The 26,012-nt window shown below is 45.4% G+C and overlaps 1 protein-coding gene across 1 annotated transcript in view; it reads right to left on the bottom strand.

The window, feature by feature from the left end:
* Positions 1-25,680, bottom strand: part of ALKBH3 (alkB homolog 3, alpha-ketoglutarate dependent dioxygenase) — a 38,737-nt gene extending 13,057 nt beyond the window's left edge. The window contains exons 1-8 of the mRNA XM_038764296.1: positions 25,445-25,680; positions 21,922-22,049; positions 20,964-21,067; positions 19,190-19,224; positions 11,547-11,594; positions 10,781-10,884; positions 8,073-8,161; positions 3,011-3,220 (exon numbers count right to left, since the gene is read on the bottom strand). Coding sequence (XP_038620224.1) covers positions 3,011-3,220; positions 8,073-8,161; positions 10,781-10,884; positions 11,547-11,594; positions 19,190-19,224; positions 20,964-21,067; positions 21,922-22,000 — 669 coding nt within the window. The 5' untranslated portion in view covers positions 22,001-22,049; positions 25,445-25,680. The remainder of the gene's footprint in view (positions 1-3,010; positions 3,221-8,072; positions 8,162-10,780; positions 10,885-11,546; positions 11,595-19,189; positions 19,225-20,963; positions 21,068-21,921; positions 22,050-25,444) is intronic.
* Between the last annotated feature and the right edge of the window lie 332 nt (positions 25,681-26,012).

Here is a 26,012-nt window from a genome sequence, read left to right as displayed (position 1 = left end):
GGGTACGCTGGGCCTGAGAAACCAAGTGTCTTCCTACCACCTCAGTGCAGCACAAAGTTGCTAAGAAATCAACTGTAAGAAACTATCTACAGACAATTACTCATAATGCCAGAATGCAAACTGAGTGATTGCTCCTTTGGGAGAAGAGCCTGAATACCAGAGAAAACGAAGAACACATTTCTCTCTGAAAATGAGCAGATCTTTCTCCTTTTAAAATCTCACAATTATTTTCTGGTTACGAAAAACCCAAAAGGATTTACAGCAGGAGCCTAATTTCTATTCCATCCTTGATGGGGAATTGCTTCTCAAAGAAGCCCACAGATCCGGCTACATCCTGACTGGAATCTGAATGAGATTTTCTACCCCGCCTCTTATCTCCTTCCCAGCCCCAACACAGCCTGCATATTCTGCTGGCGGGTACGAAACAGTGGCACATTAACTAGAATCACAGCAAAAGCAAGAACAGAACAAACCAGCCTTCCAAAAATCCCACTCAGGAAGCTTACCTGAATTTACCCCCGACTGTCTGTCTGAATCATGCTCTTAGAGCTGTCAACCCTTTTTTTCCCTGAACACAAAAGCAAGCAGACTCCGAATTCTGAAAGCTACATTTCCTCTGCTTGAAGGAAGAAAGGTCACTTCAGTGAGATATAAAAGAAACGTCCTTCAGGGGCACATTTCTAAAGCTGTCAATTTCGAGATAGGGAAGTCTACATTTCCAGATTTGTGGGGCTTTGTAGCGTCACAGGAAACTCTTAGGGAAAGTGCAGTTTTATCAAGATCCCAGGCTTTCAGCCTCTGCAAAGGAACTACATACAGCCCCCTCTGATCTTCCAGTTTCCTGTGTCCTCCATCCAAAGACACTGCTCACATAGACTGTGAGCCCACTGTTGGGTAGGAACTGTCTCTATATGTTGCCAACGTGTACTTCCCAAGCACTTAGTACAGTGCTCTGCACACAGTAAGCGCTCAATAAATACGATTGATTGATTGTGTGAACGATGAGGGCGTAGTCATCTGTGTCTATTACAGATGGGAAATCAAGAAGGATTAGGACAGGGCAGAACCTGTGGCATCTGTCTCTGAAGTTGTCACCGTTGACCTTGGAGAGTGCTGGGCCCAAAAAACTTGATTGAAGCAGCCCCTCCCCTCTCTAATGGAGCCAGAATCTATAGGACTTAAGTCTAGCACAGTTCAACAAGTAGTTGAATTAATAATAACAACTATTTTGCTATTTGTTGAGCACTTATTATGTGTCAAGCACTGTCCTAAACTCTGAGGTAGGTACAAGATAATCGGGTTGCACATGGTCCCCATCCCAAATAGGGCTCACAGTCATAAGCCCCCTTTTACAGGTGAGAGAACTGAGGCGCAGAGAAGTGAAGGGACTTGCCCAAGGTCACAAAGCAGACAAGTGGCGGAGCTGTTATTAGAACCCAGGTCCTTCTAACTCCCAGGCCCGTGCTCTCTCCACTAGGCCACATTTTAAAGGCCTACCCCACATTGTAAGATTAGTGCCAGTAAAAGCAGAACCAGAGTTGGGTTATGCCTTTTTTCTGTGATTCTTAACTCCAAGTCACCAAGTTGACTTGACAGTTTACAATGTCTTGCGCTACCCTCCCTCATTCCTCAGAAGTATTCTGAAAGATCATCTTCCTCCTCGATGAGTGGAAGGATTAGAGAAAAATTTACATGCTATACCAAGGAACAAAAGTGTTTCAATGTTGTCCCACCCCGTGACGATATGAAGGAAACTGTGAGATGAGATCAAAAAGGAGAAAGGAAAAAGTAAAGCGGAACAGAGGTAGAAAGTTATCAAGTAACTGAAGAAACACGCAAGGCACAATGTCCAAAAGGACATCATTCAACATTTGTGTGAGGTATTTCTTGACATAGAAATGACACCAAAATCTTATTAATTTTAGAGGGCCCTTCAGAAATAATCTTCCAATTACTAAAGGACGTTTCGAGATTTCTCAAAGCAAAGAAAGGAGGTAACTGCCTCAAAACACCAGCCGTTGTCTGAATGAGAACATATGGTTGGAATGATACCCAAGGCACCTTGGGAGGATAGAACTGTTTCTCATGACAAGGGCAGACACTGCTATTGTGGCTACGAAAGTCTGGGCCATCCTGGGCAAAGCACTAAAGAAACAGCTCATCTAGGGAAGTGAAAGTAGAATGAAAGCTGTACTGTGATACGTACTTCACAAGAAAAAAGGACAATAAGAATTTACTTGTCTGGTAGACCACTAAGGCAGCTTCTGGAAGTCTAAGTTGGTATCAAAAATCAGAGTCCCATTAGCTTTGCCCCCAGAACAGGGTTTCTGTGAAGAGCAGACAGTGACATTTGCTGATCAACAGCTGAATGGCCTAGATTAGGTTATACTAAATAAACAGCCTGTAGACATACCACGCAGGCTGGGACCTTGTCAGATATTATAAGCTGAACCATGTTGAGCCCTTCCAGTATTTAGTTAGGGAAAGACCCAGGAAAACCTAGGTACCAAATTGCTTAGCAGAGGCTTATATTTTCCTTGGAGTTCAGATGGAGCCCTTTTGAGAGGAGATGAAAGGATTGTACATGTGCTCTGGGCAACTGTGCTCCCTCAGTGGCCGTGGAAGGAGACCATATAGTTTTGGGGAAAAAGGCCCAGTTAAGACCAGAGTGGAGCCATTTCAGGCAACGACTTACGGTGTGTCTATGGTAGGGTGCCCTCTCCATCTGACTCCATTTCCCATCTGCAAAATGGAGCCAAGAACTTCCAACAACTACTTACCTTTTGGGGATGCAGAAAAGACACAGGTGAGCACACACAAAATACTCTAAACTTCCCGGAAGGAAGGAAGGTGACCTCTCCGAGCAGATCCTCCCCACCATACCTGATTACGCTCAGATTAGCAAACACAGGCTGAAACCGCATTCTTGGAAACATTAAGGGCTCCGGTCCTTAAAGGGGACAAGGTGGGTTGGTGGGAGAAGGAGGAGGAGAAGGAAGTGGATATTCACAGGTGGAGGCTTCTTCCTCATTTCAAAGGTGCGGCTGGCCCCAAAGCTGAGCGACGCGATGACGGGATATTCCCCCAGAGAGAGCTCGTCGTCGCTATGCCAGTCCACGCTGTCCTTCTCGTTACGGTACAGGTTGCAAAGTAAAGAGTTGAAGGTGTGGCCGGTGTTCTCTTCGATGCGATTCTTCAACGTGCTCAACAGCGGGTGCCACTGTAAACAGAAGAGCAAGGAGGGGAGTCATGGATGGAGAGATTGTTTCAGTGGGTTGAAAAGGATGCAAAACACCAGACAGTAGGTTAGGAACAGCAAATCGTGAGAGATTTAGGAAAAAAAAAGACAGCAAGGTATTTTGAAATCTTCACATGCCGTCTGTGATGATAAGCGTTTCTAAACTTCACTGTGCTCCGCATTAGGTGTGGGCACGATATGGATCAGAGTTAACCCAACAAGGTCAAGGGGGAGAAAGAGGAGCACTGCAACTCTCCTAGCCAATCCCTTTCCTAATTCGTGTAGTACATGACCTGCTTTGGGGGAAGAATTGCACTGAAACTTATTCAGAGCAAAACTCTCAGTGATCACGAAGATAATAGACAGTGTGCTGGGTCTGGTTCACAGGGACATTAAATGGGTCTATTGGTACTTAACAGGTACAAACCTCCCTGCTGCATGGCCCTTGGTTTATTTTGCTCCCTGCTTTATTATGATGGTGAGTTGATTTTTTTCAAAGATATTTAATGCTTCTTGTGAGGACCTACTTTTTGAAAACATGATTTTGTGGAATGAAAACAAATAGTCTTTCACCAAATGGGGAATCACGATTAACCCTGGGAACAGATGTTGGCAGGGGATTAGAGAAGATTAAACAGATCCCACTGTATCATACTGTATCACAGAGGGCATTTGGCTGGCCTTGGGTCTTTGTATCTTTCAGGAACTCAGTGCTTTGCCAACCACTCTGCAGGATAAAGCAACCTCCCTTCGAGGAGTCAGAACATCCAGAGAGGCCCAGTTCTCCTTTAATACAGGGGTTGTGTTCTTGAAGAACCCTGCAGTTAAGGAAACTTGAACTGTTGAACTTGACGTGTCCACAGCACGGGCATGCCTAAAGCCTTTTCCCCTGACGTTGCATAATGCTATACCTGGGTAGGATCCCATTGTCGGAAGAACTTTCCCTAATTCCGCTGTCAGGTTCCAGCTAAAATTTGTTTAGAAAACACATACTCCAGTAAATCTGAGTGGGAGAGGGGGGTATGTATAATGTGAGGGACTCTACATTATATTCACCTAACCACAGAAAATTGCCAAGTATGTACATGGAAGAAAGGGAAAAGAAAACGATCAAATGAGGCTTATTAGCAACATCTGAGGCAACTGGCAGATACAACCCCAAGGAAACAGCCCCTCAGATTTCTTGTCTTGTTACAGGTAGGGAACATGCCTGCCAATCCTGTTGTATTAAACTATCCCAAGTGCTTAGTACAGTGCTCTGCACATTGTTAAGTGCTCAGGAAATACCATTGATTGATTAGCTTCACTCTGATGGGAGAACCAATCATATTTATTCAGTGTTTACTTTGGGCAGAGCACTGTACTAAGCACTTCAGGAAGTATAATATAATGAAGTTGGTAGGCATGTTCCCTGCCTACAAGGAGCCTACAGTCTAGAGGACTTATTATGGGGGAAAGGAGAAGTCCCTGAGGACTGAAAAGAGGCACCTTGAAAAAGAATCACTCGAGCAATAACACACAGGTCAGCAATTCCTGAGAAGACCCTAGAACAAATGATCAAACTTTCCATTTCCAATCACCTGCAAGAGTATACGATACTAGCAAGCCACCCAGCATGGCTGGGAAAAAGCGTGGCAGGTTCAATTCCTTGTAGTTTCCATTACATTAGAAATGATTTAGAAAAATGCAAAACAGAAGTTAAGATATGGACCTGGAGTCAAGTGAGGAAATTCCAAAGAGAAGGTTCCTCCAGCACTGTGAACAAATTGTACATCCTGTTTATATTATGATACTTCACTGAACAACATCATGGTGGATAAAGATCAGCAGATACCGAAAGAAACCCAGTTGTCAAGAAAAACAGAAATAGAAAGGGAAGATTCTTCTGCTAAACCTTCATCTTCAACTATCTGAACTGGGTAGAATTCAACTTGTAGCACGGATGCTGCAGTGGCAAATGTGGCATTTCATTTTTGGGTGGGATTTGTGACGGAGGGACGGTAGCTGGGATGAAAAGGAAAGAGGAAATAGAAAAAACTGGAGACCGTGACCCTCTCCATGACCTAGACAGAGGGCTGGATGTGCACTTACACTGCAAAATCTAAGCCTGAAACCTACCTCCCTTAAGACTCAAGGGGAATAGTCTATATTAAGAGGCTACTCAGTTTCAACAAGGGCTAAAAAAAATGAACAAACTATAGAATTTGAAGCGGTCTTATAAAGCCATCTAATCCATTCTCCCCACTCCAGAAAAGTGTACCCCTAAAATATTATATAAACTGGACAAACAAGCCATACACAACGGGGGGGTGACCTTATCCTATTTATGTTTTAGGTTTTGTTTTGTTTTAATCTCTTAAATATAGAAGGAACTGTCTCAGTAACTTGGCTTCGAGTTCTCTTTGTCTTCTTTCTGTATTGAATTCAGACATCTTTGTGATTTCAAACAAAAATAACTTTCTTTTCCTTCAAACATTTTTCTTCTCTGGAATAATTAAGGCAAATTAACCTGCCACCACAGGCCAGTGAATGGAAAGTAACTAAGGCCAGAAGGGAGAGAAATCAGGTTGTAGCCAATAAAATCAACCCAGTTTACTGCATTTCTTCTGGCCACTGAAGTTTGCTGCCACCTCCAGCACTTTGACACCAGGAAATGTGGAACATTTGGAAAAATTTTGCAGATTTTCTAAATGCCAGTACAGGACTGGTCCAAAGACCCAATATACTTCAAAGCCATCAGCTATCAATTTAAATGAAAACATGGCTCACTTCTGAGTTCTGATAACCCCATCCTGAGGGACTTTAAGTCGAACCAGTAGGATGAGACTGCAGTAGGATGAGACTGGTGGCAAAAGAATATTCTACAATGGATTTAAACCCTGTTCTCCTATAACATAGAGATTACATTCCTGCAAAACCTCATGTTAGGGAAAACTCCCATTACAATACTAACCATGTCTAATGTCTTGTGCATGGCCACAGACAGTTTCTTGCAATAGCGTTGTATCACTTAGAATCCAAATGGGCTCATGCTGTTGGACCAGCATCCTTCAATTCTCTAACAGTGTGCTAGCCAAAAGGCAGAGGGAAAACAAGAGTGATGGTAGAACTGGGTGTACGGCGTAGATTCGCTGGCATCAATCTCAGCCAAAGGAGCACCAGGAACATTCCCTAGAGCCTATTCAATCCCCAATTTCTCTCCTCTCTGCCCGACTGTCAGGAAGGTCAAACGGGGCTGTATTGATGATGATGCGAACAGCAGTCTACCAGGAACTGAATGGCCACCACAACCCTCTTTATAGATAGGTGTCCAAACAGACCTTAGATTTTAAAGTCCACCTTTAACTTCCCTGGGATGCAGCTGAAATGGTGACCCAGGGATGAAAGGCTCCACATATATCCTTATTTTGGAGATTACCTAGCTCTTTGCAAGGTCTTAACCACTCAAAGAGGTGACATATTAATTTAGAACATGGAAACAGTTCAAGTCTTCATACTAAAACTATGTGGGATAAATGGTTACTGCTTAGCCATGAGCTATTGTTTTTAGGAACTTTGCAGGACCAACCAAGTCCCTAAGGACCAGAAGAGGATAAATGGAGGAGAGGTATCCTCCGGCTATACTGTACGGGTGTTGAATTCTTATTTAAGGATTGTGTCCAGTTTTGGTGTCAACAGACTTTAAAGGGACATCAAGCAGCATGGCATAGTGGACAGAGCCCAAGACTGGGAGTCAGAAGGCCACAGGCTCCAATCCAATTCCAAAGAGCCCGGGCTTGGGAGTCAGAGGTCGTGGGTTCGAATCCCAGCTCCACCACTTATCAGCTGTGTGACTTTGAGCAAGTCACTTCATTTCTCTGTGCCTCAGTAACCTTATCTGTAAAATGGGGATTAAGACTGTGAGCCCCACGTGGGACAACCTGATTACCTTGTATCTAACCCAACGCTCAGAACAGTGTTCGCCACATAATAAATGCTTAACAAATACCATCATTATCACTTTGCTGCGTGACCTTGGGCGCTTCTCTGGGCCTCAGTTACCTCATCTGTAGAATGGGGATTGAGACTGTGAGCCCCATGTAGGACAGGGACTGTGTCCAACCCGATTTGCTTGTATCTACCACAGCACTTAGCACAGTGCCTGGCACACAGTAAGCCTTTAATAAATATAATAATAATAATAATGATGATTATTACTACTATTGTTAACGCAACTGGAGCAGTCCCAGTGGCAAGGATTCTGGGCCTGGAGAACACCCTTTGTCTTGGGTTCACCACCTTATCCCCTCGCTAACCATAATTTATGGCTTATTATAGCTGCATTTACTGGCAAATGGATCACAAATAGAGCAAACAGGAGCCAAAAAAACATGTTAGGGAGATGACAAGTTGGAAGGCAGAGAGCTACTGCTTTAGCACAAAACAAAGTCAACAAGCAGTTTGATTTCTTAAAAAAATAGCAAAATAGCTTGGGAAATTGAAGGGGACATTCTGATCTCAAGGACTATTCACATGGGCCTAGCCTTATAACATGTGGGCTCCATAGAAGATCCAAAAGAAACAGAGGATGGGAGGAAATACATTTTCTTTTTTTTTTAAAGGCCAAAAAGCTTCCTTTATTATTATCGTCATTATCAATGTTCATTTGCAGATTTCAATAATAATACAGTTAAAGTCTCTAAACCCAAGGCTTGGGCTCAGATCCTCTTCTAGATAGCAGCCACCACACCCTATCTAGCACTTCAGGGAAAGTTGTTGCTATTACTAAGAAATGAATTCTAAATCCATAGCATGATGTGCATAAAACAGACTCAATCAGCAATTGCAAACATACGTGAGGATTTGGCTCCATCGTGACCCTGGAGTATGTGTATGGAAGTTCCCCATACCAGGCTGTTAGTCTTGGCTGCTGGTAAGTTATACCTACAGGGAGGGGAAAAAAAAAGCCTTCTGAAAAACTACATCAAATAGCTGAGATACGGGGAAGGAGCAAGATGTGAATCTTCTAAGAAGAAAGGTCTTTATAGAGAGGAAATTAAAAAAGAATGTTTAATACACAAAGAGTCATCTCAAGAAAGAAGGAAAAATATGTGAGAAAGAACCTCCCAAAAAGAGCTTCAGGGTGGAATTTTAGGACTGTGGCTGAAACAGAATCACTGGTTGACACTGCATTGGGATGACCAGGCAACCAATCCAGTCAAAAACAGCAACCCAAGTCTGAGATTTGGGACTGGGTTCGATGTTATTTAAACTAGGACCATTAAAATCTCTTGAAATTTTGGGATTGGTGGAGAGGGAAGGGGAACAGGATGTGCTTGCAGGCGGGGGTGGGGGGGGGGAGAAAGAGGGTCAGGGTACACATCTGCACAGATTTGAGAAGGGCAACAGGATGGGCAACGGGAAGCTGTCTTGTGTCCCAAACCGAGAGAACTTGGGACCTGGCTCGATGCCAAAGGGAGAAGAAAGGGGTTGGCCACGAAAGGGGTTTTGCTGATTTAGTCAGTTGATGTTGTTCACTGTCAACAACACATTATTTTTTCCCTCAAGTTTACCCTGAAGGGGTGCGATGGGTGCCTCTGCTTTCTTTGGTCTCGAGGGGCTTAGGAAAGGGTAGCGCTCAACAGATTTGACCCCTTGGAAGGCTGCTCAACAAAAATGAAACCGGGTTCAACGGAGACTCTTTACCAAGAAAGTAAGTTCATTTGTACTGCTGGAAAGCAAAGGCTTTGAAATAGCACAGGTGCCCCTCAGTGAACAAACCTGGTATAGCAGCAGGCACCTTTTGCTCACAGGGGCTCCAATTTTTTTTCAGTCAGACAGTACACTTCAAAACTGATGTAGCACTTCTAGAAACAGTCAAACAGTCCATTCAAAAGCCTTGCCAATTGAGCAAGAGGAAAAGAAGACGGGCGAAACAAGGAAAGCGTAAGCAGTGGCAATTCCTCGGTTTCCTAACTCTGCACCTACACTCTCTCCAAATACCAGTCATTTAAACAGTGTCAGAATCACCAAATTATTTGTATTTCGCAACAAGCACCTCTCTGGAATTCCAAGGGTGGAGTGAGGAGGGGGGGAAATGTTAACCCAAATCTGAACTGTCACCCTTTTGTGGGTGAATCCACCAAGGAGCTTATGGTGGGGGAACGGAGAGACTTTCAGCTGGGACACAAAGTGGGAAGATCATAGTGTGTAAACTCTTCAAGGGCAAGGAGCATGTTTTCATTTCTACTGAATGCTCTCAAGCACTCTACACAACAAAAGGACTGAATACACACTGACAATGATGACGGTGAATGACATCAACGGATTTACTACATGGCTTTTACGTTTGTTTTCTCATTGTTTTTTTAATTGAATTTCTCTCAGAGAGTAGAGTCTCCTATTCATCAACTCCTTGGAGTCACTGAGCCTGACTTTTAGAAACTTGACTAAAACACCCCGAAGTCTAACAAAGTACAACATGCACAGTAATATATTTACTAAAGGCTGACAAAGATGATGACAATATTCTCACTGAATGACACAGGAAGGGCTTGACAGAAAACATGTTCTTTAAGGAAGAATGATCTTCCACTAGCCAAAGATGATTCCAAAAGGAAAAGAGGGAAAAGCTGTGGCTGCATGGGTGGGAAGCAACAATTCCATAAATTCATTCATTCATTTATTCAATCATATTTATTAAGCGCTTACTGTGTGCAGAGCACTGTACTAAGCACTTGGGAAGTACAAGTAGGCAACATATAGAGATGGTCCCTACCCAACAACAGGCTCACAGTCTAGAAGAGATGAGGAAGACTACGTGAATTTTGGAGTGAAGGAATCAGAAAAGCTATCAAGCTTAGAAGCAGGATTCAACAACCCGGAAGCAGGACTTTTCCCAAATGAGGCTAGGGAGCGGCAAGCTTCTGGGATACCTCTTTACCCTCCCCTTAATGATGCCCTGAAAGATGTCACCGTTCCCAGAAAAATCCCCTCGGGAACTCTCTCTCTGGTGCTCTCTGGTACCTTGGAAGTTGGGAAGACTTTTGGATATTAAGGATGGGAGTTATCAAACTGTAGCTCCAAGCTTGCCAGATTGACCTTTGGTCAGACCCAGGGAAGGAGGTGTTTGTTGTTGATGGCTGAGCCCGATCAGCAGTAGCAGTGGTGGCAGCAGCTCTCTGGCAAGGTTAGAGTCCAGGATTAAGGATCAGGTGTTCAGGTGTTAATTTAGGACAGCCACAGGTAGCACAGTCCCTTAGGCTTCTGCACTAAAAGAAACTGGTCCAAGCTTAAAAGAAGTTATGCTCTAAAAAATGTACAAAAATGTCTAAAAGGTTAAAAAACACACAATTTAATTTGCTGGTGATGACATTCCCTGTGGACCTGTCTGACATTTCACGCATAGTTGTTCTAACAGAAGCAAGTGTGAAACAATTGTGGAAAATTTTGTAGGGTGAGATGCTTTGAACACCTAGACACAATTAATTGAAAGTGAGAAGGAAACCAAGATATTGGTTAGGGATTTCAGAGAAGGGGCCTGACATGGGATGAAATGCCTACCTTCTTTGATTCCAGTTCTCTGCTTCCAGGGAATATCTTGACATAGTTGTTCAAATATCCTGTCGGCTTCTGTTGAGTCGATGAAGCCAGGATACAAATGGACCCTGACGAAAAAAGCAGGACTGTTATAAATTAAACAGTTGAATTTTTGAATGTGGGATGGGTCACTTTCCCATTAGTTATACCAAAAAGCAACCAACACAAGCCGAGTGCCTCTGCTGTACCTTTAGCAAAAGGTAATTGGAAAGCAAAAAGTCAGCACTGGTGGAGCCGGGTGATGCCGATGCACTGTGCATTGACCTGATGGCTCTTGGCTGAGGAAACAATGTCCCATGAGGACAGGTTGTGCCAATCCGATTACAGTTCAATAATCTTGGAGCTGTCCAAGCAGATCCTGGTCATAGAGGAGTTGTGACACCTCCCTAAGATGAAAAAAAACCCCTCAATTCCCTAGATGTTGAAGCAAATACACAACCTAGGGTCCACAGTCTTATGAGCCATGGACAGGTTTCCACTGCCAAGTCCATGGACGGCAATTTTCCAGAGGAACCTAATGATGCTTAATATGAGAGAGTGTACTTTCATTTACTTGTCATTTCTCTACCTTACATAGCAAAAAATATATATATTCTCAGGATCGAGTAGAGCCACCGCCATCTTTAATGCATGTGCCTGACCTGAAATACTGAGGGTGGTGTGAGAGACACCTGCTTGCTGTAGCAGAGGAGCTTGGGGAGAGATCGTCATTTTGAAAACATCTACTTACCGAGAGATGCCTGTGGGCGACGGACTGATTTCATACACCCCAGCTTTGCTAGGAAAACAAAAATTTTCATTAAGGCGTGTGTCCTACATATGGAGATGACATTTAAGTCAGGAAAAGCCAGAGTACAAATACAGAGTCCCATGCATAGTTAATATGGCCTCTGACCATTCTTCTCTTCGCTGGCTCATCATCCCTTCCTATTCACTGCCTCTGCTGTTCCCCGCTACCTGGGCACTTAAATTCTCACGACCACCCATTGCGCTTCTGTACAGATCGATTTACACACTCTGTTGGAGTACATACCCATCCACATATCCATCTTTCTATTCACTTCCTCCCCTGTCTGCAATTTATTTTGTGTGCCTCCCCTGCTACACTCTAACCTCTTTCGGGGGCAGGGATTGTGTCTAACTCTACTGTATTCTCCCAAGTGCTCAGGATAGTGCTCTGAGTAGGCACTCAATAAATCCCACTGAGCGACTGACTGATCAAAGAGAAAACTGAAGTAGGCCAAAACCTGGCTATCTAGCTACAGTGAGATGGGCACCTAGAGAAGATGAATTTCACAAATGAGATTCAGAAATGGAAAGCTAAAACCTAAAGGCCAACAGCCTCAACACTGCCTTAAAGGGAAAAGAACAGAACTCGGCACTTAGTCACACTGTTTTTTTGAGATTCCAAAGTTCTTAATCTGACCAAACAACCCAGGGAGGGAAACATGATTACTGACATTTTAGAACCGGGAGAGACAGTTGAAGTAGCTGCTTCGGGGTGTAAGAGGGTGATGCTGGAGCTAGGAATGGAATCCAGGGGAATAAGTTGAAAAACCAAACATTCTCCAGGGGGCACCTACCTCCCTCTCCGCCAGCCCCAGTTCATTTTCCTGGTGTCACTGACCATAATCAAATATTTTAAAGGAGACAGCTACTGCTTCCAGCTCACTTTGTGGCACTGTTTGGCTGGGGAGATGTGTGGGCTTCTCCCTGGACAAGTTCCAGAGTTTCCTGATCCAAAAAACCTTGGCCAGGGTTTCCCACTGGATTTTGAGGTGGGCCAGGCTGGCTGGGGTCCTTTCCCATGCTTTCACTCTGCTGTCTGGATCATTTTTCCAAAACCCCATTCTTCACACATCTCCCACCTCGACTTCCTCCTCAAAAACCTCCAGTGATTGCCCATTCCTCTCTCCCATCAAACTGAAACTCCTAAACATTTGTTCTAAGGTACTCGGGCAGCTCTCTCCCTTCTGCTTACTTGCTCTCTTCTCCCACTCCACCCCAGCCCACTGTGTTCCTCTCAAGCTAATCTACTCACTATGCCTGGGGTTTGGTCTCTCTCACTCAGAATAATTAATAATTATGATATTTGTTAAGCACTTAACTATGTGCCAGGCACTGTACTAAGCAATGGAGTGGATACAAGCAGATCCGGTTGGACACAGTCCCTGTCCCATGTGGGGCTCACGGTCTCAATCCCCATTTTACAGATGAGGTAACTGAGGCCCAGAGAAGTGAAATGACTTGCTCAAGGTCACACAGCAGACAGGTGGCAGAGCCGGAATTAGAACCCAGGTCCTTCTGGCTCCCAGGCCTGTGCTCTATCCACTAGGCCACAATGCTTCTAGTCCATGTTCCACATGGGATTCACAGTCTTACTCCCCATTTTACCGATGCAGTAACAGGCACAGAGAAGTGAAGTGACTTGCCCAAGGTCACACAGCAGACTACCACTACCAGAATGACTGCAGATGGACTGCGGGGCGTTCTGGGAGAGGTGTGCCCGTGGGGTCGCTACGGGTTGGAAACGACTCAACGGCATCAGACAAGACTAGACTGTAAGCTCATTGTGGGCAGGGAATGTGTCTGCTTGTTGTTGTACTGTACTCTCCCAAGCGCTTAGTACAGTGCTCTGCACACAGTAAGCACTAAGTAAATACGATGGAGTGAATAAATGAATCTCAAGAGGAGACCTCCTGCCTTCTCTCAAAAATCCACCCTCTCCACCTGCGCATCCGACCCCATCCCTTTGCATTTTATCACAACATTTGCCCCATCTCATCTTCCCTCCCTAACCGCCATCTTCAACTGTTTGCTTTCCAATGGCTTCTTCCCCACTGCTTTCAAGCATGACCATGTCTCTGCCTAAAAAAATTCTCCTTTGACCCCAAGACTCCCTCCAGTTACTGCCCCAACTCCCCCCTACCATTCCTCTCCAAACTCCTTGAGCAAGTTGTCTAGACCCGCTGCCTCAAGATCTTCTCTTCTAATTCTCTCCTTGATCCCCTCCAACTGGGCTTCCATCTCTTTCACTCCACAGGAACAGACCTCTTAAAGTCACAAATGATCTCCTTCTTACAAATCCAATGGCCTCTATGCCATTCTAATCCTCCTTGACCTCTCAGCTGCCTTCAACACTGTTGACCACCCCCTTTCTCCTGGAAACATCATCCAATCTCAGCTTCACTGAAACTGTCCTCTCCTGGTTCTCCTCCTATCTCTCATTCTCAGTCACTTACGCGGGCTCCTCCTCTGCCTCCCATCCTTTAACTATAGGAGTCCTTCATGGTTCAATTCTGGATCCACTTCTATTCTCCATCTCCCCCCATCCCTTGGAGAACTTAACACGTCCAAACCAGAACTCTTTATCTTCCTTCCCAAACCATGTCCTCCCTTTGATTTTCCCATCACTGTAGATAGCACCACCATCCTTCCTGTCTCCCAAGCCCATAATCTCAGCATTTTCCTTGACTCATCTCTCTCTTATTCAACCCAGATATTCAATCTATCACTAAATCCTGTCACATCGCTTCACAACCTTCACAACATCACTAAAATCTTCCCTTTCCTCTCCATTCTAACTGCTACCATGGTAATCCAATCACTTATCCTATCCTGTCTTGATTATTGTTTCAGTCTCTTTGCTGACCTCCCAGCCTCCTGTCTCTCCCCACTCCAGTCCATACTTCACATTGCTGCCCGGATCATTTTTCTACAAAAACAGTGAGTCTATATCTGCCCACCTCTCACGAACCTCCAGTAGTTGCCCATCCACCTTCGCATCAAACAGAAACTCCTTATCATCGGCTTTAAAGCACTCCATCACCTTGCCCCTTCCTATCTCACCTCGTTGCTCTCCTTAATAATAACAATAATAATAATAATAATGATGGCATTTGTTAAGTGCTTACTATGTGCCAAGCACTGTTCTAAGCACTGGGGGGATACAAGGTGATCAGGTTGTCCCACATAGGGCTCACAGTCTTAATCCCCATTTTACAGATGAGGTAACTGAGGCACAGAGAAGTTAAGTGACTTGCCCAAAGTCACCCAGCTGACAATTGGCGGAGCCGGGATTTGAACCCATGACCTCTGACCCCAAAGCCCGGGCTCTTTCCACTGAGCCACTCTGCTTCTCATAATAATAATGAGAAGGTCATCAGGTCGTCCCACGCGGAGCTCACAGTCTTAATCCCCATTTTACAGATGAGGTAACTAAGGCACAGAGAAGTTAAGTGACTTGCCCAAAGTCACACAGCTGACAAGTGTGACCTTGGAGGCTTTCCCAGACTGAGCCCCCTCCTTCCTCTTCCCCTCCTCCCCCTCTCCATCCCCCCTGCCTTACCTCCTTCCCTTCCCCACAGCACCTGCATATATGTATATATGTTTGTACATATTTATTACTCTATTTATTTATTTTACTTGTACATATTATATTTATTTTATTTTGTTAATATGTTTTGTTTTGTTGTCTGTCTCCCCCTTCTAGACTGTGAGCCCACTGTTGGATAGGGACCGTCTCTATATGTTGCCAACTTGGACTTCCCAAGTGCTTAGTACAGTGCTCTGCACACAGTAAGCACTCAATAAATATGATTGAATGAATGAAAGTGGTGGAGCCGGGATTAGAACTCACGACCTCTGACTCCCAAGCCTGGGCTCTTTCCACTAAGCCACGCTGCTTCTCCTTCCACAACCCAGCCTGAACACTTGGCACCTCTAACGCCAACCTATTCACTGTACATTGATCTCTTTTTTCTAGCCACCAACCTCTCGCCTACATCCTGCCTCTGACCAACAATGTCCTCCTTCTTCATAGCCAACAATTACCCTCCCCACCTGCAAAGCCTTACTGAAGGCACATCTCCTCCAAGAGGCCTTCCCTGACTAAATCCTCATTTCCTTTTTTCCCACTCCCTTCTGCATCATCCTGATTTGCTTCCTTTATTCACCCTTCCCTCAGTCCCACTGCACTTATGTGCATATCCGTAATGTATTTATTTATACTAATGTCTGTCTCCCTCCTGGACTGTGAGCTCACTGTGGGCAGGGAATGTGTCTTTCAACTCTGTTGTACTGTCCTCTCCCAAGCACTTAGTACCAAGCACTTAGTAAAGTGTTCTACACACAGTAAGTGTTCAATAAATACTATTGACTGATATTCATTTATTCATTCGTTTGTATTTACTGAGCGCTTACTGTGTGCAGAGCATGTACTAAGTGCTTGGAAAGTACAATTCAGCAACAAAGAGAGACTATCCCTGCCCTCAGAAGGCTCACAGTCCAGAAGGGGGGGAGACAGACATCAATAGCATCAATATAAATAGAATTAGAGATACACATAAACGCATCAGAACAAGTAAAACAGGCATTAATATAAATAGAATTATAGATATGTAGATATATACACAAGTGCTGTGGGGTGGGCAGGGGGGTAGAGCAAAGGGAGCGAGTCAGGGAGATGTTGGGGGGAGGGGGAGCTGAGGAAAAGGGAGGTCCGTCTAAGAAGGCCTCCTGGAGGAGGTGGGCCTCCGGTAGGGCTTTGAAGGGGGGAAGTGTGATTGTTCAGCAGATTTAAGGAGAGAGGGTATTCCAGGCCAGAAGTCGACGGCAGGACAGGTAAGAACGAGGCACAGTGAGAAGGTTAGCACCAGAGAAGCAGAATGTGCAGGCTGGGATGGAGAAGGAGAGAAGGGAGGTGAGGTAGGAGGGGGTGAGGTGATGGACAGCTTTGAAGCCAACAGTGAGGAATTTTTGCTTGATACGGGAGTTGATAGGCAACCACTGGAAATTTTTGAGGAGGGGGGTGACATGCCCAGAGTGTTTCTGTAGAAAGATAATCCGAGCAGCGCACAGTGAAGTATAGACTGAAGTGGGGAAAGACAGGAGGTTGGGAGATCAGGTAGGATGCTGAGGCAGTAATCCAGTTGGGATATGAACGACTGTACCAACAAGGTAGCTATTTGGATGGAGAGGAAAGGGCGGATCTTGGCGATGTTGTGAACGTAAGACCGGCGGGTTTTGGTGACGGATTGGATATGGGGTGACTGAGAGAGCGGAGTCAAGCATGACACCAAGGTTGCAGGCTTGTGAGATGGGAAAGTCAGGGAGATCACAGGGTTTGGGAGGGAAGATAAGCAGCTCAGTCTTGGACATGCTGAGTTTTAGTTGGCGGGAGGACATCCAGGCGGAGATGTCCTGAAGGCAGGAGGAGATGTAAGCCTGGACGGAGGGAGAGAGAACAGGGGAGGAGATATGGATTTGGGTATCATCTGCGTAGAGATGACAGCTGAAGCTGTGGGAGCGAATGAGTATAGACAGAGCAGCAGATATATCTCTTACACGCCCTACAACACTATATCCTTAAGCACTAACTCATATAAATGAACCGATTTTTCCTTCTTTTTCCTATCTGCACATTATTCTAATGTGTGTTCCCTCCTAGGTGGTAAATTTTTTAAGAGCAGGAATTATGTCAACTACTTCTACTGCACTCTCCCAAGAATTTTGACCAGTGCTTTGAGAACAGAAGGCATTCAAATACTATTGATTGATTAAAGGGACCAAAGTAATTTGGGGACACCTTCCCCTCTCCCCTGTACTCAAGTTTTATGCTCAAAATGGAAGGGAGAGGAAAAGAAGTACAGAAAACAGGGAGGAGAGGAGGAAGGAAATTTCTTACTGCAGGAACCAGGAAGTAATTCTTCCCTACACTAAGCTACGATTAAGTCTTAAATGAGAGCAGATATCATCTTGGTCTTTGGATTTTAAAAATGACAGAGAGAAACTGAAAGCAACCCAAAAGATTAAAGGAATACAAAAAGAACCCTCTGAGGATATTTTAAGAGTTCAGGTTGCTTGGGATATTTTAAGAATTCAAGTTATTCAAGTTACTTGGCCTAGAAAAGAGACAGCTAAATAGTGCTATAAACTGTTCTTGAGTTTATAAAGAATCACTGTGAGGATTTGTGACTTAGCAAGGAAAGTTGGTTGGAAGGAAAAGACAAATCCCCACCCTGAATGAGAGATTTGTCTTAGACATAAAGAAGAATGCCCAAAGGTAAGGGAGATTACAGAGGCTCCATATCCGGAGACCTTTAAAAATACAAGAAATAACTGTCGCTCTTCGATGTGCTAGGTACATAGGTAAACTTGGAGGCAGGGGACTCAATGCAATGACATCTTAGGGTCTAGGATACACGACGGACCTGGGAGACAGAAGATCATGGGTTCCAATCCCAGCTCCGCCATTTGGCTGCTGTGTGGCCTTGGGCAAGTCACTTTACTTCTCTGTACCTGCTGCCTCATCTGTGAAATGGGGATTAAAACTGTGAGCCCTTTGCAGGATGGGGACAATGTCCAACCCTATTTGCTTGTATACACCCCAGCACTTAGTACAGTGACTGGCACATAGTAAGCACTTAACAAATACCACGATTATTATTATTCCCAACCTTAAGGGAGTGAGGGACTAATTTACTATTCTATTTATTTTGTTAATATGTTGGTTTTTTTTGTCTGTCTCCCCCTTCTAGACTGCAAGCCCGCTGTTGGGTAGGGACCGTCTCTATATGTTGCCAACTTGTACTTCCCAAGCGCTTAGTACAGTGCTCTGCACACAGTAAGCGCTCAGTAAATACGATTGAATAAGACTACCGGCTCACCCACAAACAAGTTATCTATTTTGCATCATGAGATCTATTCATGAGCATTTTTATATAAGTGAAACATGAAGCCTACCAAAAAGCCTTAATTCATTGAGATTCATGCCTGTACAATGTCTTACTCTGGAATATATGTATATAACACTGATTAGGCAAAGCAGAGTTTCCGAACATGTTTCCTTTTTGACTCAAATAGAATTCCAGCAGAAGCAGGAATGAACTACGACATCCTGCACCGGTACATGATCAGGACTTTGGATTACGATGTTCTGAATGCAGATCAACATTTACTGTCTTTTGAATTGCTTGGAATGATACCTATGAGATTTTGGTGAATGGACTGAAAAGCCCTCAGCTCTCCTGTTGTGCTCAGAAGCATTTCAGGTGAAATGAGCAGCAGTGACTCAATCGATCAAGAGAGATCTCTGCCTTCTGCACCACGATGGTACTGCCCAGGAGGAATTTATAACCCACGTTCCCTCGGGATGAAACTGAGGCGACATCACATAACGGAACATCAGCACTGAGGCATCAGGCACCTTTACCAAATGCCCTTTTTTCCGCATGAGCAAAATCTCAGTTTCTGTGAAACGGGGATTACGAAAAGTAGCTCCGAGAAACCTCTGGGGCCTCAGCCTCTTTCAGATGGAAAAACCTCACTTTGGCATTCTGAGAAAAAGTTAAGAGAAGGTAGGCTGTTACTCACTCGATCACTCGGGGCTCTGGGGCTCTGCGAACCGCCTGTAAGAAGACAGGCAGACTAAATGTAAATGCCAGAAAGCAGATGCTGAAAAGCCCCCACTTCCCTCTTGCACCCAGATATTGTTGGAATCTTTTGGAGTGACATTCAGTCCTCAAAGTCCTAACTCCCCTATAAACCATCTGTTTGACAGAATTCCCTTGGCTTTAACACACCTTAATCCCTAACTAGATGTCTGAGCCTAAGTAAAGCTTCCATTCCCACTGAGGCAACAGCAAGTAGATTCTCATCCTCAAAGGCCAGGGGTCAGAGCCGCCAAGGTCTAAAGGCTCTCGAGAAGCAGCAGTGAAAAACCTTTTGCGACTTTTAGTTTCATTCCTGATTATTCAGGGATGGATTTCCCTATCTGTAGACTACCCAGGCCTCAGGCATTTCTTTTTCTTTCTGATGTCTGCTGGTTTGGGTCACCATTTGTGATTCTTCCTTCAGAGGGCAGGGGCAGGGAGAGACAAATCAGTTTGCTTTTTTGCAACCACTTGGCAAAGAGTGTTACAGAGGATGAGATAGAAATTGAAGATGAAAATAAAATTTGGGACTTAGCACTGTCATCCCCGGACTCCCCAATATTTCAAATAACCCTGAAGAAAACTCCAGGAGTATTTGTCTCATGAGGATGTAACCAGCTCAAAAATGTTGGTCTGATTAAAAGAGCTCAGCTCTGGGAATCAGGAGACCTGGGTTCTAGAACCAGTACTTCCTACTGGGGCTCTGCCATCAGTGGTGAAGGTTTCTGACCCATGAACCACATGTGGCATCCTGCCAGGTGGGCAGGCCCAGGAGGAATCCTGAAGAAAGCTGGCTAGAGAGAGCAACAAGACCACAGTGGATCCCGAGGTGCGGTGGCACACCATCAGCGCTTTGCTGCGGTCGCTTCGGCAGCCAACGGGTCCTTCATGTAATATGTTGCTGTGGGCCTGCGGCAGCCCTGCCTTACAGACTTGCTCACTGCATGAACGTGACTGGCACAGACAGAGAGTTTGAATCATTCAGGTTCTCAGTACTCTAGGACTTCAGGCCCAAGGTTCATCAGTACTTCCTGACAGGAGACTATATCGTCAAAAAATGACATTTACTAATTATGTCATATTCATATAAACGGCTGTCTCCCCCCTCTAGACTATAAGCTTCTTGTGGACAGGGAACATGTCTGCTAATCCTGTTGTGCTCTCCCAAGCACTGGGTACAGTGCTCTGCACATAGAAAGGGCTCAATAAATGCAACTGACTGACTTTTCACCATCACTTTCCAGGATGATTTGCATTTGAATATCTCCTTGAAAAATACCCTTTGCTTTTACCAGTGAAGCCATAAAATTCCCTCTGCATAGCCAACAGATGACCATTCTTCCCACCTTCAAAGTGGCCTCCCCTAACACCACAAATCCTCTTCTCCCACTCCCTTCTGTGTCACCCATGCACTTGGATTTGCATCCTTTACTCACCCCTCTCTCAGTTCCACAGTACTTACATACACAGTCATAATTTATTTCTTTATATTATGTCTGTCTCCCTCTCTAGACTGTAAAATCACTATGGGCACGGAATGTGTCTACCAACCGTTACAGTGCACGCTCCCAAATGCTTAGTACAACGCTCTGCACACAGTAAGCGCTCAATCAATATGCTCGATGGATGAAATGCATGGGTTTGGTAAATAAGTGCGAACATCCCTTGGAAAAATACCTTCACCTTTATTAATGAAGGCACCGGAACGCCCTTACCTCTGTAGGTTCAGTGAAGAAAAACTGTCTTTTTGGGGGAAGCTGCTCCCTTTCCAGCTGGGCCTGTCCAGCACCCTGGTGGGAATGGCTCTTGCCAACACCAGCTGAGGTGAAAGAGAAGCCTGGTAAATCAGGGGCAAAACAATCATCTGGACAAGGGGCTAAATCGACTCCCAAGGTACCCCCACCAAATGAGGACCTTTAATAATGGCATGTATTATATTATATGTTCCCGCTAGATAGTAAGCTGGTTATGGGTAGGGAATGTGTCTGTTTATTGCCGTACTGTACTCTCCCAAGCGCTTAGTACAGTGCTGTGCACACAGTAAGTGCTCGATAGATACAATTAAATGAATGAATGAAGGAATGACTGTGCAGAGTGCTGGGGTGGATATGAAGTCATCAGCCCAGACAGCTTCACCTCCACAGGTGAACAAAGAGTAAGTTTAGAAAGGACGTAATAATAATTTTGGTATGTTAAATCAGCTAAGCACTGGAATAATAATAATAATAATGGTATTTGTTAAGCACTAACTATGCACAAAGCACTGGGGTAGATACAGGATAATCAGGTCAGACACCGTCCCTGCTCCACATGGGGTTCACAGTCTAAGCAGGAGGGAGTACAGGTATTTGATCTCCATTTTACAGATGAGGAAACTGAGGCTAAGTGATTGGCCCAAGGTCGCAGAGCAGGTTAAGTGGCAGAGCGGAATCAGAACCCAAGTCCTCTGACTTCCGAGCCCAAGCTCTTTCCACTAGGCCATGCTGCTCAACGCAAATCCTGGGAGACGACGAGGGAGTATTTACAAATGAGCGACACTGGGAGACTTTCGATTGTCCTCCGACAAAGGCAGTAATACTACCACCAGGCCTATTTACTGAACTAGGAGGCCACCGTAAAAGGAAGACGGGCTCGCGGTTGAGAAGGCAAACAATTCAACCGCAAAATACTTGCCTGGCTCTAAAGCCGCTGGCTTTTTGCTGAAGCCAGCCCAGCCACCCTGCACTCGGTTCCTCCGTCTCTTGTCTTCCATGTTTCCCCGACAGCTCCTGGCCCCTTTTTAGTAACCCTGAAGAGTTTTCCTGAAACCAAACACAAAACAGTAAATGGAACTTTGGGGCAAGAATGGAAGTCTTTACAGCAGGCAGGCTGATATTTACAATCTGCCTCTCACTGGGCACCCTTCCCTTTTATCCAGGCAAGGAGTATGCTTAATTTCAAAAAGTCATGATCCCCTCTCTTGAGGAGTCCCAAAAGAATCTTCACTAAATCAAATTCTTGCTCAACAAATTGAAAAATTCAAACGTGTTCCGTTTGCTCCTTTACCAGCCCCCAGAGGAGGGGTTCTCAAACTTTTTCCATTCCACAACTCCATGAAAGCTCCTAAGAATCCTCCAAGCCTCTTCATCAACCTCAATGACAAAGAACACGGCTAGCTCTCCGAGCTCTTGAGCAGGGGAGAAGATTAGTATCTTTCTTCTGTTTACTCAGAAGAAACCAGTGGAAAGCAGTAACATGAGGAATGAAGTGGAGAACGAGGGAGTGACGATGACAAACTTAAGATCTGGAACAGGCGGTTAGGTTAACAAATTTAACGGCTGCCTGTTCAGCTGTTTCAGAGGTCTGAAACACCAATCTCCGTGACTTTCTCAAAGCTCCTTCTCTTCCCCACTAGTCTTTACCCCCAGGAAATCCTGATTCTCTAATTTGAGAATCTCTGATCACAAAAAGTTTCACCGGCAGCCATTTAAATACTCAACAGCTCCCAGGAGAAAACCACAGAAAAATGGAAACATCAAGTGATTCAAGTCGCAGAGGAAATCTACGGTAGAACCCCAGTTAGGGTTTGAGTTTTCCAAACTCTTAGGTCTATACCCCATGAAAGCCCATCCTATAAAGGCCCATATTTAATTAATCCATGATACGGCACTTGTGTCAGCAGAGTACAAAGCTAGCCAAGGGCAGTAATAGGTGTCAAAGAAATGGGGGAAACTAACAATAAGACTTGTATTTGCTGTGTGCTTACAATGAGCCAAGCGCTGTACTAAGCACAGGGATACATACAAGATCACCAGGTCCCTCATGGTATTCACAGTCCAAGTAGGACAGGTATTGAGTCCCCATTCTGCAAATGAGAGACTGAGGCGCAGAGAAGTTAAGTGTCTTGCCCAAAGTCACAAAGCAGACAAGAGGCGGAGCTGGGATGAGAACCCCAGTTCCGTGCTCTTCCCACTCCCTGCCCTCCATGCTGTCTCCCTTAATGTATTATTAAGACCTACAAATTAAATGGAATTGTTGAGATCCTTTAAAAACTCATAGGTTAAAATAAACTGATTCTTATTTTTCCTACAAATCACTTTCTTTCATCTAGCCTTTTCTTTATGGGCCTTTAAGGACATTTTATCTACCCTATTTGGGGATAAGTATTGCACTGTTCTCCTCATTTTACAGATAAGAAAACTAAATCAAGAAGAACACAGGGCTTGTTCAAAGTCACTCAGAAAATGAATGGCCGAGAAAGATTCTGATTCATTCTCCCTATTAAACATCCCTAGTTTACAGCAGAAAAGCAGTTGAACCCAGTGGTTAGAGCAGGGACCTACTAGTCGGAGGACCTCAGTTCTAATCCCAGTTTCGCCACAGCTGCGTGACCCTGGGCAAGTCACTTAACTTCTCTGGTCCACAATTACCTCATCTGTAAAATGGGGATTAAGAATGTGAGCCCCACCTGGGATTTGGACTATGCCCAACCTGATTATCCTGTATCTACCCCAGCGCTTGGCACAGTTCTTGGCACATAATAAGCTCTAAACAAATAGCAATGAAACAAAAAGCTCCTTAACCCCCGGAACTTTTTTCTAAAAAAATGTTCAGTCCTTATTTCCCCATTCCTCATGAACCTCCAGTGGCCGCCCATCCACCTTCACATAACAAAAAGTCCTGACCACCTGCTTTAAAGCACTCGATCACTTCATCCCCTCTTATCTTAGCTCCGTCAATCAATTGTGTTTATTAAGCACTTACTAGGTACAGGGTACTGTACTAAGCGCTTGGGAAAGTATAACACAATAAAACAGACTGATCCCCTGCCCACAAAGAACTTACAGTCTGATTTCCTCCTACAACCCAGTAGGCTGGCATTGCTCCTCTCATGCCAACCTACTCACTGTACCTCGATTTCATGTATCTCATCACTAACTTCTTGCCCAAGTCCTGCCTCTGGCCGAACTTCCTCCCCCTTCATCTCCAACAGCTGAGCACTCTCCCCACCTTCAAATCCTTAGTAAAATCACACCTTCTAGAGGCCTTCCCCAACTAGGCCCTTATTTCCCCTTCTTCGTCTCCCTTCTGTTTCACCCTTGCACTTGGGACTTGTACACTTAATAACAGTAATAATGATGACATTTATTAAGCGCTTACTATGTGCAAAGCACTGTTCTAAGCGCTGGGGTGGTTACAAGGTGATCAGGCTGTCCCACGGGGGGCTCACAGTCTTCATCTCCGTTTTACAGATGAGGTAACAGGCACAGAGAAGTTAAGTGACTTGCCCAGTCACCCAGCTGACAATTGGTGGAGCTAGGATTTGAACCCATGACCTCTGACTCCAAAGTCCGTGCTCTTTCCACTGAGGCACGTCCACCCCACCCTCAGGGCCGCAGCACTTATGGACATATCTGCCTATATATATTAATGCCTGTCTCCCCCTCTAAGACTATAAGCACACTGGGGGCAGGGAACGTGTCTACCGCGTCTTTTGCTGTGTCCTCACCCCAGTGCTTAGTACAGTGCTCTGCGTGCACTGCGTGCTCTGCGTGCACCCTGGGCTTCAAGGCTCTCCATCACCTCGCCCCCTCCTACCTCACCTCCCTTCTCTCCTTCTACTGCCCAGCCCGCACCCTCCGCTCCTCCACCGCTAATCTCCTCACTGTACCTCGCTCTCGCCTGTCCCGCCATCGACCCCCGGCCCACGTCATCCCCCGGGCCTGGAATGCCCTCCCTCTGCCCATCCGCCAAGCTAGCTCTCTTCCTCCCTTCAAGGCCCTGCTGAGAGCTCACCTCCTCCAGGAGGCCTTCCCAGACTGAGCCCCTTCTTTCCTCTCCCCCTCGTCCCCCTCTCCATCCCCCCGTCTTACCTCCTTCCCTTCCCCACAGCACCTGTATATATGTATATATGGTTGTACATATTTATTACTCTATTTATTTATTTATTTATTTATTTATTTTACTTGTACATTTCTATCCTACTTATTTTATTTTGTTGGTATGTTTGGTTCTGTTCTCTGTCTCCCCCTTTTAGACTGTGAGCCCACTGTTGGGTAGGGACTGTCTCTATGTGATGCCAATTTGTACTTCCCAAGCGCTTAGTACAGTGCTCTGCACATAGTAAGCGCTCAATAAATACGATTGATTGATTGATTGATTGATTGAGTAAATCCCCGGCACCGAGTGGCATCAGCTCGCAGGGAGGCTGCCCCACCTCGGGTGGCACCGGCTTGCTGAGAGGCTGCCCCGTCCCGGGTGGCACCGTCTAGCAGGGAAGCTGCCCGGCCTCGGGTGGCACCGGCTTGCCGAGAGGCTGCCCCGTCCCGGGTGGCAGCGGCTAACGGAGGGGCTGCTCCTCCCCGGGTGGCACCGCCTGGCAGAGGGAAGGGAAGCGGTGGAGCTCGGCGGGGGAAAAGGGCGAGGGGGGAGGAGGAGGGAGAGAGAAGAAGGGAGAAGGAAAGAGAGACAAGGGAGAAGGAGGGAGAGAGAAGGGAAGAGGAGGGAGAGAGAAGGGAAGAGGAGGGAGAGAGAAGGGAAGAGGAGGGAGGGAGAAGGAGGGAGAGAGGAGAAGGGAGAGGGGAGAAGGAGAGAGAAGGGAGGGAGAAGGGAGAAGGAGGGAGAGAAGGGGGAGAGAAGGAAGGAGGGAGAAGGGGGAGAGAAGGGGGGAGAAGGACGGAGCGAGAAGGAGGGAGAAAGAAGGGAGAAGGAGGGAGGGAGACAGAAGGAAGAAGGAGGGAGAGAGAGAAGGGAGAAGAAGGGAGAGAGAAGGAGGGAGAGAGGAG

The sequence above is a fragment of the Tachyglossus aculeatus genome, chromosome 22 (genome assembly GCF_015852505.1).
Source record: "Tachyglossus aculeatus isolate mTacAcu1 chromosome 22, mTacAcu1.pri, whole genome shotgun sequence".
NCBI lineage: Eukaryota > Metazoa > Chordata > Mammalia > Monotremata > Tachyglossidae > Tachyglossus > Tachyglossus aculeatus.
This window is presented reverse-complemented; position numbering and strand designations above follow the sequence as displayed.